Source organism: Netta rufina (genome assembly GCF_964035555.1).
Source record: "Netta rufina genome assembly, chromosome: 4".
In the NCBI taxonomy this organism is placed as follows: domain Eukaryota; kingdom Metazoa; phylum Chordata; class Aves; order Anseriformes; family Anatidae; genus Netta; species Netta rufina.
Window position 1 is genome coordinate 47,656,100 of NC_140127.1, and position 16,078 is coordinate 47,672,177.

General features: G+C 43.4%; 1 protein-coding gene across 1 annotated transcript in view; it reads left to right on the forward strand.

Moving 5' to 3' along the window:
* The window catches only part of ADAMTS3 (ADAM metallopeptidase with thrombospondin type 1 motif 3), a 142,157-nt gene that overhangs the window by 13,319 nt on the left and 112,760 nt on the right, over positions 1-16,078 (forward strand). The window contains exons 8-9 of the mRNA XM_084286119.1: positions 2,488-2,515; positions 10,439-10,845. Of these exons, the coding sequence (XP_084142245.1) occupies positions 2,488-2,515; positions 10,439-10,845 (435 nt within the window). The remainder of the gene's footprint in view (positions 1-2,487; positions 2,516-10,438; positions 10,846-16,078) is intronic.

The window sequence follows — 16,078 nt, forward strand, 5'->3', positions numbered from 1 at the left end:
CCTGCAGAAGGCATCACCCTCACCAGTTCCTCACAGGTATTCCCCACTATGGGGAACCTGACCTTGTGCATTTGTAAAACTGTCAGAAAGAACTTGGCTTGGAACTTCAGATTGCTAGATAAAATGGGAGAAAGAGATCCAGTCGGGAATTGCTCCTGTAATTAGCCTAACTGCAAAATAGATTGTGCTGGTCCTTAAATTCACCACAGAAAATGGACGGCTTGCAAAGCACTCAGGTATGTTGTGGTGCAGATAAACCCACAAGGAAATCAATGCAGTGGTTTTCAGGGTTTGAATAATGTACAATGAGTAAGGCCTGAGGTCACATAACTAACATCAATGAGGGAAATAAAATGTCAAACAGCCGTGTGTTAAGGGAATGGCACATAATGTTGTGGAGGAAAGAAAGCATTAGCTTGGCATTTCTGAACTGTCAGTTGTGACTGACAATTTTAATGGATAATTACGTAGCTGGCATTTACAGGATCTCAGCTTTCTGATTGTGGTCTTTCCAAAAAGTGGCTCTTGTGCAGTGTGCATGTGCCCAGTTACAGTGGGCTGATTGCAGCAGGCTGCTGTGCGTTTCCTTATTTCCTTGTGTACAGAAATGGTCTCGGTAATAACAGGCATTAGATTTCCACTTTCTTGGAAAATTGGTTTTGTTTTGTTTCCTGAATGAGAAAAGTGGGTGCAGTTGGGGAACTGTTTTCTCTGGGGCAGCAGGGCTGCTCCACAGCCTGGCACAGGCTTGAATTAGTCAAAGGCTGCAGGTCTGGCTCTCTTACATGCTGCTATGAGGCAACTTGGGTTTAGGAGAACCAGTACTTGCTTTCTCATGTAGATGTGATGGATTCTGACAAGCAGCTCGATTTAAAATAGATGATTATTATGGTTAGGCTTTCACACATTTATTCCGAAAACCTTCAGATAGTTTGTGCTAGCTGGAGGCCAGCAGGCTCACTTTGGTCAGTCATGAGTTTCCCATGAGTAGGAAATGGGACTTGTTATCCTAAAAGTCTGTCAGAACAGGACGATTTTAATTTGGATCCAGCTGTTCCCGTGTTACCCATCTCTAGCTGCAGGAGATAATCCTGAGTCTGGCAAATTTCAGTCCTCCTTTCGAGTACCACAGGGACGTTTCACCTTGGCTCCTTACAAAGACAAGCCGCTTGTCGAGCTTTTGGCCCGTTTCCCCTTGGGGCTCGCTGTCCATGCGGGCTGTGCCGAGTTTTGTGGGGCCGGGGGGGGGGGGGTCCCGCTCCTCAGCGGCGCTGCCGGAGGGGGAGCGGAGCGCGGCCGGGGCCCGCCCGCCTCAGGTGCAGCCCGGGGCCGAGCCGAGCCGAGCCGGGGCTCTGGGCCCCGCCGTGGGTGTGCGGGGCTGCGCCGAAGGCGGAGCCGCGCTCGGGGGCCGGTGCGGCTTTATTAGCGCCGCAGGTCGCGATGCGCGGCGCAGGCAGGGCGCAGCGAGCAACAGGAGGCGGCGCGGGCCCGCAGCGCCCAGCCCAGCCCAGCCCAGCCCAACCCGCCCGGCTGCCGCCGGGGGCCGGCCGAGGCGGGAGCCGGGGGCGAGAGGGGAAGGAGGGGAAGCGGCGCGGACAGCGAGGAGGCGGCCGGAGGGGGAAGAGCGCGCCGGGCGGCGGGCCGCCGGCTCGTGATGGTGCTCCTGCCCCTGTGGGTAGCGGCAGCCGCGCTCCTGGGGCTCCGCGCTGCAGCCGGCCGGCAGGTGAGTGGCGGCGGGGCGGCCAGCCGAGCCGTGCCCAGCCGAGCCGGGCGGCGGAGAGCCGGGGGACGCCGTCGGGCTCCGGCGCTTCGCTCCCCTCCCGGGCTCTGCCCGCACCCCGGGGTCCCTCCGGCAGCCCCGGCCCGGAGGGGCCGCTGGGGAGCGCTTCCTGCCCGCTCTGTCCCTTCTCTCGTCCTGAGCGCGGCTTTTCCCTTCCTCCGCCGTGCGCAGCGCGCTCCCCGGCTCTCCGGCAGCCAGCTCGGAGCGGAGCATCCCCAGCGCTGCAGAGAGCAGCTCGTCCCCTGCTCACCGGAGCTCCGGGGACAGCTCGCCGAGCCCCGGGCCCACGCTGGTGGCCCCGTCCCTGCTGTTGGCTTTCTCACTCCCCTGGCAAAGCGCCGAAGGAGAAGTGTCAACACGCCTGCCCTGCTGCCCCGCAGGACTTGTCCCCTGTAATGACCTTAAAATCTTTTTTTGGCCACCGAACTTACTTGGCGGCACGGTAGATAGAATGGCTCATTCAGAATCAGGATTCCTTAGCTGCTCGATTTATGCTAGACTTATGAAGGGCTCTGTTAGTATATTGGTGGAAACAGCTGTTTGTTCGGCTGAGGAAAAGTGCCATCCCTGAAAACCAAAAGTAGAATTGCAAAAAATGGTGCAATGCAAAGCAAATAATTTTTCAGCCTTCTAGAACCATTCATCTGTCACACGTTGCATTGTAATCACACTAACGACTTTGTGCATGTGTCTCTTCTCTTCTGCAGGCTAGTAAAGAGCAACAGATCCAAATAGGTAAGTCTTTTTAACTATTATTGCTGTTATTGAAAAAAATATGAAAAAAGTAAACTCAACAAACTAGTAGATTTTCTGGAGAAATGATCTGTATGCAGGCAAGCATTCCCTTGTGTATCCCCACACCATTACCACCCAGGAGCATTTGTAGTTTCACACTGCTGTGGCATGACTTGAATTCGCATGCCTCTCATTACAAGCTTTTGCATCCCAATAACTCCATGCTTCCCTTTTTAAAAAGAAAACAACAAAAGTTCAGAATTTCAGCATGCTTAAACTAGTTCTCTGAATGCCATGGCGCTCTGGGTCAGACACTGTTTTCATTTCTGTCTTTCTGAATCAAGGAGGAAATGTCTACTCCATTTGGCCAGGGCAGTCCAAGTCTTTGTACCACTTTTCTTCTGTACTGGAAGCATTCATCCTTTAGTTGGGAAAAATTTGTTTCATGCCGAGGTCTCTGTGTATTTTGTTAATGGCAGAGTGTGCTGGCTGCAAGCCCGATCGATGGTGGTAGTTGCTTTATAAACTGATACACACGTAAGGAAGCGTAGCATCGGCTTTGACATCCATGATGAATGAGGGTACTGAAATGAAACGTGCTCATCAGTGCCCATGGGGTACTTCGTATTGCAATTTTAAGCCTGACTCTTTCATACAAACAAACAAAAAACAAACAGGAAGCTTCGTATAATTAGGAGCACGTGCACACAATGAAATTGTTGTAAATCTGTGTTGATTTAAACTAACAGATAATTTAGTGCTGTTTGGGATGGAAGAGGTTATGGAACGATGCCGCAGTCAGTGTTCTCTCTCTGAGTGTCAGAGTGAGGGTGTGCCATTTCACCTGCCCTGTAGTTTCCCTGGTTGTGCAAGGAGCCTCTTCAGCATTTGGCCAGAGTTGTTGTCAAGCACTAGTGTCTTTACAGTGCTCTGGAGCTTTTCAATGAGAGGAGCGGTAGCCGTGGGAAGGGACCTTACGCAATTCTATTTCCAGTTGCCATCAGACTTCCAATTTTGAGGTTTCGGTTCAGGTTTTGATCTGAGGTTTTGCTCAGAAAAGAGTTTCAAGTATTTGTCTAAATTCTGGAGGTTTTGTCTCAATTTCAGTTCTGGCACCGTTTTCCTTACGGGCTTAGGTTGATTTCCACTGTGATCAGTGAATAATGGGAGTTGAGACAGTTAGGTACATTTAAACCTAGCTGGCAAACAAACTTTTTTTCCAGTGGTATGCTGATCCTGTGTTTTATTTCTGGTCGTTTCCATGAGAAATGGATTGTATTTGAATTTCAGAAACCATAAGCTATACAGGAATGCATCTTTTAAATTATACAGTACATCAGATGAAATTCTTTAACCTGGAAAAGTACTTTTTTCCCTTTGAGTCTTTTCTTTCTTTCACGGTCCCAGTGTTGCTGTAGTCTGGGAACCTTTGAGGCATGCAGGAACCACGGGAGAGAGGTGATGTTGCACAGCAGAGGATGAATCAGGCCCACAGACAAAGCTCCCCAGGGACAGGGACAGGGCTGCATGCTGCCAGTGGGACAGGCTCTGGGCACAGCTCTCAGGGCGCAGCGGAGCCCATGCAGTTGATGTGATCTCACCCTCCTCTGCCTGAGGAGGGGCAGCTGAAGATGGGATGGACGTGGGCTGGAGGGTCTGTCTGCTCACAGATCCACAGGTCTGTGGACTCAAATATCCCCTGGTGTGGTTCAGCATCACAGGGCCTCCTTAGGATGGGTCTCAGTGTTGGTTGGTGCCTAGCAAGGGAGAGCTTGCTGTGTCTCCTCAGCACAACTGCACGGCATCTTGGTGGCTTTTTGTCCAGTCCAGCGTGGTGGAGAGTTCTGTGTCTTACCAAGACCAGGTTGCCTATGACTAGCACTGGCTTTTGAGCCATTGATAACATTTTGCTGAGGGAAAATGTATATTTTGAAAGCAGAACTGTCTAGTAGACACAGACATTGGGATATGTCCTCTGCTTTGTGTTTTTTAACTGTTAATATTTAAAGTAATGTTTTATCCTGTAAATTCTGATTGAAAAAGCATGGCCTACTCAGTTTAGAGGTTTAATGACTACTGCATTAGGATTGCCTCCAAATGGGCCGTCCTACTTTTAAGTCCCTATTAAGTGTCACTTTGCATTGGTGTTGTATATTTTGATTTGGCCCAGGGCTGGCTGCTGTCAGCAGCTAATCTTTTTTTGTAGCCTGGAAAGTCACTTAGGACAAATTAAAGCGTATAGGATTTTTTTTTTTTAAGCTAGTACAGAATGTATTATATAGATAGGGAGTTACCCGAGCTTAATTAACTGCATTAATGCATAATGTACTGCAAATGCCTGGAAACTGTCAAGAGGAAACCTTACTGTTGTCACTGGTGAAATAGTAAGCCCTGAAGATGCTGGCACTCAGGGTGGTGCTACCTCTTCACTTTTCGTGCCTCTCAGCCTCCCACACAGCAGAGCCTCAGCACTGCTCTGTGCTGCTTTTGGAAGAAAACTCTCTGATGTCTAACCTGGAAAAAGTAGGGCCAGGCTGCCCCGGAGCCTGGATAAAAGAAGCTCACTGGTGTTGTGCCAAGGGACTTTGCTGTGAAAACATCGTGAAGAATTTCTTGAGTTGCCTGTATTCCTGGGACAAGTTGACAGTGAAGGAAAGGAATGAGGACACCAAAGAGAAGTGTATGCCATGTGAGCCTGGATTCTTGCAGTCCCTTGCTTTTATTCATCCAACTCGCAATGTCTAGCACCGATGTATGCTGCATAGCTTCATCCCTGTTTAAGTGCAAAACTGTGGGAAAATCCTCTAGAAGTCCATCCTCCCCCTTTGTCTGTCTTTTTATTTGGACATTTCTGCCACCTAAAGGCAGTCAAATACAGAGTGAACGATAGCTTGGGATTGATTCTGGTCGTTTGAAGAGAGGGACCAGAACAACTACTTCATTTCTGGAAACCACCAACCAAGGATGAAGGCTGATGATGAAACCCCTGCTGGAATTGTCTGGTTTTGTTACAGCACCATCCTTTCTTGTTATTGAGCAGCATTTGGCTAAGTAATTGAAGCAGCTCTGTGCTCATCCCATTATGGTTATCTGTGGAATGGAAGGGTAATCTCTCAAAACACAGGAACTCATGACAGTCTTTTCACTTATGTACTGCCCTTTTAACTCCTGCAGTAGCGGGTAGTATTTTATGTCCCAGTGCTTCTGTTGGAAAGCTGAATGGTTTTGACATCCAGTCATCCGATTGCAACAAAGTTTTTGAATTGCATTCAGAAGATGAAGGTGCAGCAATGCTCTTGAGGTGTTAGGTTAGCTCCAAGCTTTTTGCCAAGGTTGCTGATCTTCCTGACTCTACAACCCATGTTCAGATGGATCCTCCAAAAGAAAAGGGAGCTCTGGAAGCTGACGGTTGCTGTCTCATCATCATCTTGTCAGTCTGGGCGAGTCTGGGTCTTGGCATGCAGCCCAGTGTTATCAGGAGTTCCTGCACATTTGTTTCCTTGTGCAGTGCCCAGCCACAGCATCATCTTTGCCAAAACAGTTGTGCTTTTGATATAATTTTGTGGGTTTACGCATTGCTATTTGTGATTGAAATATATCCTAGCAATGTGATGTGGCAGGTAGTTACTGAACATAGCAATTCATCTCATTGCCACAGCACAGAAAATGTTTGGAAAAAAAAATTATGCTGCCAGCACTTGAGTTAGTGGACCTGAATTCACAGGTAATGGGTGAAGGAGCCCCTACAATCAGAAAATTACTTCCTTTGTGGCACCTGGTCCTCTGCAGTGCAGAAGGCTGGAACATGGAGAGTCCAGTTATCTACACTTATTTGCATGCAGTGTGAGCAAAAACCCCATCCGAATAATGAATGTTAAATGGCATTTCAGTATTTGTTAAAAGAAGAGAAGTAATGTCTTCAAAGTTGTGTAGCTGAGTCTAGACATGGAAATAATTTGTCTGGAGTTTCAGAAATTCCTGCTTTTCTGCTGATTCCACTGATTTCTATTTAGACTATGCTTTTGAAATCTTGCTTAAGTGGATATTTATGAATTTGGAATTCTGCTGTTGACATCCAAATGCACAATTTTTGATCAATGTACTTCAAAAATCTTTTGCCAAAAATTGCTCTTCTAAATACAGTTGATTTAAAAAAAAAAAAAAAAAAAAAAGGGCTTTGAACCTCAATTATCCAGCAGTTTTACAGTGCAGAGACAACTACTGTGAGCCAGTGGTGTTAATTCTTCAGTTTCATGTGTATTTGGGGGAAAAAATTATGGATAGACTTCTTCAGAGGCATTCTCTAACTAATTATGTTTTGGCACACAATGAAAGAATGTGATGTTCTTTCACAAGTGTTTCCTTTCAATTTAAACATTGTGCAACTGGAACAGCAGTTAAAAGCCAGATGAAAAAAGGAAGAAAACTTGAGGTTAAGTGCTTTTTCTGTTTCTCTGTGTTCTTCTCCAGTCATTCCTGTAAATTCTGAATTAGCCGTAGAGAGTGACTGAAATTTTAGCAAAGGAAAGGGAACACCTACAGCTGGCATAGAGTTTCCTAAGACCATAGAGTCTGTGGAAAAAAGAGTAATAGAAGTCAGTGGAGGATTTTAGATGTCTTCAGTCATGTCACATTTAATTTTAATTGCCTTTGAACAAAAAGCATTTCTTTTTCTAGCTTTGTGTTTAGAGACTCTGGACAGGGCTTTTGCTGACTCAAAAGCTTGACAATTCTTATTTTCCACCCTTTGTTCCTACCTTCTTGTGGCTAGCTGTCCGTTCTTGTTATTAGCAAAAATATCTTTTTTTTTTTTTTTTTTTTTGTGCCCCTGCAAGAAGAAATCTGTGGATACTGCTGCAAGATGTGCAAAGCAACTTCTGAATTGTACAGTGAACAAAGAATTTGATCACTGGAACTGTGGTCTCTGGCATTGTATGCCCTACTTTGAGAAGGGGGGGAAAAGGAAGAAAAACTGTGAAGAATCTCAGTGAGGTAAAAGCAGTAATGTCAGTCTGTGAATGAAATCTCATCACTGAAGCTCAGGGAGTGTGAGGATCTGGATTTTAGCTTTGACCCAGTTAGGATATACAACCCAGCGGCTCTGTCTCCTGCTTTTGGCCTGATGTCTAATTAATAAAAAATGAGTGTAGAGTTTTAATTTGGTACCATCTCTAAGGAGGAGGGTTAGCAAGCCCGACTCAGTATTCCCAGTGATTAAAATGGGAATTATCCTAAGGATAATATCCTAATTAGGATACCAGTTTTAGAACCTAATCTTGTAGGAGTATGGCAAAAAAAAAGGCTGAGTTCACTGCTACTGAGAAACACACCGTTACTGCTAGCAGTGGGACACAGAGTAAGTTTTCAGAACAAGAAACTTAAAAATGATAAAGAACTTTCCTCTCACCTGGGATATAGTATTTATATGTTATATAAAGATTCTCATAGCACAGAAATATATATGTCTATACCTTCCACTGTAACTACACATTATCTTTTTGTCAAGTCCCTCAATAACTGGAACAAAAGGAAACTGGAGAAAAAACAGCCATATGAAGCTGTTGGAAATGTTTTACTACAAAAGTCTCTTAAAATGAGCAGCCACTGCTTCTGGGAGAGATGAATTAGGTACTGAACTTTTTATCTATTAATTTTCAGTTCAAGTGCAATTCACTCTGGGAATGGATAAAATTTAATTCATTTTGTTATATTTATTGGAGGAATTCTCAGTGGTACTTTTTGGTACCCTCTGAGCTATTCAATCCTGGAGTTCTGTAATACAGAAGGTATCAGTAGTATCACTCTAATACTGCTTTAGCTACTTCTCTCAGGAGAAGAAGATCTAGGGAATAATTCTGTCCTGAATGTCTTTTTCACTCTGACGTAGTATAATAAAATGTAGTAAGACTTCAGCTTTGGTGCAGCTTTCAGCAACATTTTGGTCCACAGCTTGGCCTGGCCTGGGAATGTCTCCTTCTCCTTTTACAGCGTGAATATCGGACACCGAATATCCTGATTAATCCCAGGTTACAAAGGTCTCACAGAAAAGATAAACTTGTTTTACAGTGGTGTAAAATTACCTTAGGACAATGGGAAACATGTGTGTGTCCCCTGATGCATGATAAGCGATAACAGCAGAAGACCTTTCTCTGACCAAAAGAGATTTCTCTTAAGCACTAAGAATGCTATTTTCAGGATGATGTGGTAAGGGACTACACAGAAAGACAGAAAGGGGCTTTTTTCCCCCCTTTTTTTCTTAAGTATTGTATTTACATATATTATATACACGTAGGCAAATTCAGAACCCAGTGGAAAGTTTACAAGTCAGCTACTGTTGCTGCTAATTAGATAGGAATCTTGATTTGACCTGTAGTAATCAGGCCAAAATGATAGGAGAGTGATCAGAGGTAATTACAGCAATGCCCTATCCTTGGAAACATACCCTGTGTTTAGGGCACATTGCCTTAGCTGAGGGTCATGCCCTTGAGCTACTATAGTATTACCTTAGGATTTCTTTAGGCAGACGACAAGAGTTGTTCTGCTGTTTTTATAGCTTTTGTGTATTGCAGGAAGATGCAAGATTTAGATAGAAATTTGTAACTTAAAAAAAAAAAAAAAGCTCATCTGCTGCTTTTGAACTCCATTGCTCAAGTTATGCAAAGAGGAAGGGCAATAGCAAGTTGCTGGGTATGGAGATTTATTAGAGGAGATCTACAGAGGGAAAAGTTGCTGCTTTTACTACTGCTAACTGATATAATTTATCGGCAATATGTGATACCTACTGGATTCTTGTCTGTGTTCCAATTTTCTGGGACTGCATAAATGTGTACACGAATTGCAGTTATATACCAAACATGCCCCTTGATTTTGAGTGTCTTAACAGAGGTGTCAATGCAGGGGCAAACAAGTCCATTTAAGGTGTATGATGGAGTTGCAGGGAATTTCTTACAAGAGATTTCAAAAGGGTTGCTGCCTCTTCTTTGGCTGTTAAGCAAACCTAAACCCCATGAAAATCCCCAGATAAATATAAATGATTATTTCAGGGTTTTCTCTGCAAGTTTTATGAAAATAGAGTCATGAAAGACCTGCTTCTTGAAAAACTTGGCATATGGAGGATATTTTGCATGCGCTTAATGTGTATCCTAGCATCTGTGGTGTGTGTTTATTTGAGGTGTGTACCTGGGCACAGCTCCTTGTGTTCATCCACCTTGGCATGGTCCACATGCTTTTCCTAAGGTTGAAATGTCCTTCCTGTCTAATGATTACTGTGATAACATGATGATCTGTAAATACACTTCTTTCTTACATCTCCTCTGTGTGTTTATGTGATTGTGCAAAGCATTTTTATGATAACAATTAATGTGTTCCAAGTGTTAAAGGCCTTGCTGTAAGGTACCCAAGTGAAGATCTTATAAGCTCGAGCGTGGTAAATAAAGAGAGCAGCTATGTGTATTTTCCATTCGCCTACGTTAGATTGGTTGGTTTATATCCAGAGTAACTATCTAGCACATCATCTAATGCACATTGGTGTGGTGACATTGGCTCCCGTTGTTTTAAAAATTATGCAAAGGTTTGTATTGGTCTCCAGCTGAACCTGTCAGTGGAGTGCTTTAGAGTAGCTCTAACAGGAATCCTAAACTGGGAATACTGGAAGTGGAGGTATGAGTAGGAGGGATCCAACATGCACTGCATTTGATGTTAGGCCTAAAAACTCAGTAGTTGTATGTTGTATAATAAATTGGCTGTTGCTGGAGTGTTTTCTGCTTGAATGTTACCCATGGCAGTCTGACTAACAGCTTGTTGCATCCTTGCATCACTCTTTGCTCTGTTGACATACACTTCTGCAGCTCTGCATTCAGTCTTAAGGCTCGTTCCATGTTCTTGTTCTAATTGTAGTTTGTTTTGGGGTATTTCTCTTGGCAGAATTACCAAAAAGCAGACCAAGACCGTATGGGTTAGTGATTCCAATTAGTACCAATGCAGATGGAAGCTATATCTCCAATATACTCTCTGCAAGCCATCAAAGAAGATCAACGCGGGAGGTATCCCAAAGCCCCAAACAGCTGTATTTTAACGTCACTGCATTTGGAAGGGAATTCCATCTCCGGCTGAAACCCAACACTCATTTAGTGGCTCCCGAGGCGGTAGTGGAGTGGTATGAAGACTCTGTGGAAACTGGAAATGGAAACGATGCTGGTAACACGAGTCAGACTAGAACTGCTACAGAGAGGTTATGGAAAAGAGAGCCACTGTGGACCAACTGCGCATACGTGGGAGACATAACTGACATCCCCGGAGCTTCTGTTGCAATTAGCAATTGTGATGGTCTGGTAAGGCTTCTTCAATGGTGTTCATGTCAGGTGTTTTAGCACTTTGCACACAGCTTTTATTGCTTTTGAGGACACAGCGCTAATGATACCATTTTAAAAGCTTCCTTTCTTAAATCCCTTAGAAAATGCCTCAGTATACATTTATGCATGTAGTCTTTTGCTTTACTCTGGGATAATTGCTTGGAGTTTGAATGAAGTCCATAATGTTGGCGCGATGAGAGAAAAGAAATCAAACCTGCTATTTGTTGGTTTTCCTTTTTACTTTCATGAGGTGTTACAAATGGGAAAATGAATAATGAAGGTATTTTAACATTTAAAATAAGATCTTTTGGTGAGTGAGCATAGAATCTGGTGTCGAAATCATCACTGTTTACTTCTTGGGCAGCAAATTTGCATGCTGCCCTGTAGCCCAAGAATAGCAACTGATTGAAATTTGAAAGGGCTTATTAATAAAATAAACATTTATTTATTTATTTATTTATTTTTACATGCAGTTCTGTTTTTCTCTGAAGGTATCATGAGAATCAACTGGTTCACATCTATAAATGTTTTGTTCTCAAAACTGTGCCGGCCTGACTGCCGCATTAGTTAAAAACGCGTGATATTTGATTGTGGCTTCAGCAGATGCAATGACTGGCTTGGTACACAAATCCCATATTGAAAGACTGGGAATATATTGAGTACACATACCATTCGTTAATTCAATCATGCGGTAAAGAAGGCTAACAATACTTACCTTGTACTCTTTAAGTAGCAGGAGCAATGGTGGAACATGACTGCAACATCCAGGAAGATTAATGTAGTGGTTACTCTACTGCTATTCAGGAGAGGAATCATATGAACAAGTCTGCAACAAGAATCCCTTCTTGGAACTAGGTTTCCCCCTTCCTGTCACATGCCAGAGCTGTTAATGATTTGATTCCATTTTATGATAAGTGCTGGCTAGCAAAGCTCCCAGCTTCTGCAGCGTGCCTCTGCTGTACATAATTTATTTCAGGTAAAGCACTCACTGTATGAGCATCCACATAAATGTCTTAAACTCCTGATTCAACACTTAGGGCTATGCACAACCAAAACTCCTTGACTTTCCTTACTTGAAGAAAAACAAAACAAAACTGGTGGTGTTTACATCTGAGGTTATCAGCTACTGGCAGTTTTTTTTTTTAAGTGGAATCTGTTGACAGTGTGCTGTGTTTACAGAGATCATGCAGACATCTGCCTGGACAGATAGAGCCTCAGACGCAGCTCTCATGATGAATGAGACCATTGGCCCGAGAGCTGTATTTTAGCAGTAATCCTGAATGAAGTTCTTGCGTTAAGTGACAGAGCACTTTAAGACAACAAATTGGATTAAATGGAATTAGATTAAGGGGTACAGCAACATCGGCAGAGATCGCCATGTGGCTGACAAGCTGCTTTGTGGCGTGCTTTCAGTTAACTGAAATGAGGTAGTTACTGTCTTCACAAACTTCCACATATTTAAGAGGCAGCTAACAGGTACCAAAAGGATCCTAAATAAAGTGCAGGAGGTTTCTGAGTTGTGTGTCATATTGCCACAGCACCCAGGAGAAGCCCCTCAGGTGCTTTCCAATGTATTAGGAACTGAACTAGGAGAAAATGTGCTTTTTGTTGAGGAGGAGTGTGTATAAATGCTCCTGACTCTCTGTTGTTTCTTGTCATCTCAACCCAAGCTGTCCTGTACAGTCTTTGTCGGGCTTCTTCAAGCCCCTGAGCCACCCACCACACAGCAGGGTTGGAAACCACCATCAGAGCACAGACATGGTGAGTTGTCTGTGGCAAACTGTGTTGCTAGGACTGCTCCCTGACCTGCCTGCTTATGCACCCCTCTTGCCAGGATCAGACTTCAGCTGCCACTTGAGCTGCTGTGCTGCATTTCACGTTGCTGCCAGGGGGCTGCTGGGCTGGCAGAGAGCTGCTGCAGTGGCTTTACTGCTCTATGTTTTGGGCAACTGTAATGAGAACAGATCATGTACTGGAAAGTATCTTTTTTGGAGAGCTTTTGCTTGCTTCCTTCACCTAGCTGTTGTCGCAGTCTTTAGGAGCTCTAAGCAAGTGTGTGTGAAATAAATAATCCTCAAGATTGATGGGATTTCTGTTGGCTTTTTTTCTCCCATCAGCTCCAAGGTTAGCAGAAATAGCTTGAAGTTAGCATTTCTGGCTTCTCTGCTGCTGTACTATGCCTCTCTCAACCAAGCTAGAATATTTGATCCTCAGTGTATCCTCAAGATGTGAAGGGTGAGATGATATGGCTTAACAGAAACTGGAACAACAGTGAGAAATTCTAGGGCCATGTGTCTATTTGAAAGATTTATTTTCGACTTCAGAGGAATTTAGATGCTTGCCAGTGTAGCCAGCTAGGTTGTTACCTTTTGGGAAAAAGAAAAAGGAATCACTATGGTTGCAATTCACTTGGTGTGTAGCTTATAAAGCAAGTTTCTTATCAGTGACAGATGAAGAGCACTTGGCTTGCCACCAGTTAGCAAAAGCCCTGATAAATTTTATTTTGTGCATGAGGAGATTTTTAATTATGGCTCTTAAGACACTTGCTTATAGTTGGGCAAAATTATGTATTGCATTAACCTATACTTCATAAAGAGTGCTCAGTTTCATATTGTTTAGGGTTTGCTGTCAGCACTAGCTGTGTGAGGTTATGAGGAACACAGCAGTGCTCAATTTTTATTCCTTGATTTCAAATACACAGAATTACTGGCATTTACACCAGTAGAGCAAGGTTTTGTCCATGTCTCTTCCTGAATCTAAACTTAGGTTTAAAAACCAAGAAACACGAACACTTTTGTTATGAAGCAGTTTACATATCTGCTTTTGCAGTAAAAGTCATCTGCATGCCATAAGTTTTGCAAATTCCTATCTTCACATCTGTTTAATATCCCTTGAAAATAACTTTGTTACAAAAATCACATGCATGTGCATGCACTTGTCATAGCAAAAGAACACTTAATTAGTCATGTAGAAGTCGCCCTTCGTTTTCATTACTGCGTTGAAAAAAATGTATTTGTGAGTAACTGACAAATGTTATGAAATGTGACTGACAAAGTATAATAATAAAAGAAACCCTGCAAAGTAGCACTTCTTAATTTCCGTCGGTAAAACTCAGGATGGATGGCTTTGTAAAGCTCATTCTAACTTTGATGTTGTAAGGGTAGTGCTGTGTTTAAGAAAGCTGGTGTTTCCTCGGGTTTCTAGGGTATATTTCTCCAGTTATTTTCATCACAATAGCAGTACTTGTTGTCAAACTATGTATAGAGTTTGTCAAATATTTGCCCTAGTTGTAGCAAAACTCGTAACTGAGTTGCAGACATCAAGCAAAATCATCCTTCCCAGAGTCTAGACAGCACCTGGAGGAGTCCTGGCTTGTCTCAGGTCAGGAGGACTGTGTAGTTTGTAGCTCACCGCAGTAATTTTGTCTCTTCTGTATGAAGCTTGCTCTGCAGTGGCAGCCTTTTGAAGTTAAGATGGTGCTGTTGTAGTGCAGCACTGGTGATCTGGCACTGGGAAGGGAAGAGTGTTGATGAAAAACCTAATGCTTTTTCTAGTTTACTCTTGTGTCATTCTTACATTCATCAGCTGAAAATAACAGCACCCTTTGGCTCTGTGGGCTTGAGAAACTGAAGCCTGTGATCTCTTATCAGAGAAGGGTAAAAGAAGAAAAGCTCTTAATAACTTTGATCTGCAGATGATGAAATCAGTTTCACAGGCAGCAGCCTAGACTTAAGTCCACTTGTTGATCCTTTGCCTTTTCTTTATTTGGCTTTGGCTTAGTAAATGTGCAGAGGCAGAACGTGTTGCAGCGCTGGAAGGATGTACCACCGCAGGGGCTTGGCAGGGCCAGGAAGAAGGCTCCATTTACCCAAACAGCGCTTGTCGGGTGTGTCTCCTTCCCTCACACATTCACAGTTCTTCAATTCTTGCATTCCTGTTTTTCATTCTGTCTCCTGCCTGCTTTTCCTTCCTTTCAGTGCCTGTACAACATGTCACCTCGGTGCTCTTCTGTCTGTCCCATCAGGCATGGATTTAGCAAGGGAAGCCAGGGTTATAAAGGGTTATGGCCAGCTCACCTACACAAGTCGCACGACCCCTCCTATTTACATCTGAGCTGCATCTTCTCTTCTGTCCTCCTTATAAAGATCAGATTGTGCACAGTCACAAACAGCTTCATATATTCCAGTCAGCTTGACAGGCGGCATTAATGGTGCCTTCTCATCTCGATAACTGTGGGAATGGGATTTGTGTATCTCTACTAATTTAAAATAGTAATTTAATGTAATTAATTTATTAATTAGTAATTAATAATTAATGTATACACCCAAGCAGAGTAGCTGAAGTTAATCTGCTCCCAGGTGAGCATATGCAGGGCAGCCTTCTGGTGTCTGATTTACACGGTAAGTTTCCTGTTCTAAGATGCTACAAGGGCTTAAGGGTTTTGAGTAGTTAACTGCTCAAGAGTTACTGAAGTTTCTGGCCTTGTAATTTTGTTGCTAAGGAAGTATGTTTCTAGAGCAGCATGTGGTTTAGAAAAGTGGGAAAATAATTGCAAGATGTTAAAGCAGGTGGAAGTAAATCAGTTCAAAGCAGATTTCACACAAGGCAGTTTCACATATTGCTTGTGCCTGGTACAGTGCTGCTGTGGAAAATGCAGACAATGATGAGCTTCAAACAACCACTACAGATGTTTGAGACTGTAAATAAGGAGAACACAGCAGACTTTATGTTTAGAAATAAGAAAGCAGAGACTTCTAAGTAAGTCTCTGCCTTTTGTTTTAAAGAATGACTTGAATTTCTCAATTAGCTTTCTTCCTTTTGTAACAAAATCCTAACAGCTGTTGGTATGTGATGCATTAGATTGCACTTACACTATAGGATCTGTCTTTATGGACATATGTCTACTTGTTTGAGTTGTGATCTAGCTTATATTTTTATTATGTAATGCCAGAAAAGTGTGAATGTCTTCCTTTTGTTACTTGAGCATTAAGCTTACTTGCTTTAAATGAAAGGGCCAGACACAGTATGCTAGATTTTTGATTGTTGACTACCAAGCAAAATCTGACTTGCTTTATCAGTCAGCCTTCAGGTCCAGGGCTGCATACTCTCATTTGAAAGAATGACTGTTTGCAAATGGGAGGTCTTCAGTAGTCTACCTGTCTTCTCAAGTGCAGCTGTTGAACAGGGGGAATCCTTAAAGACAGGCAAACTG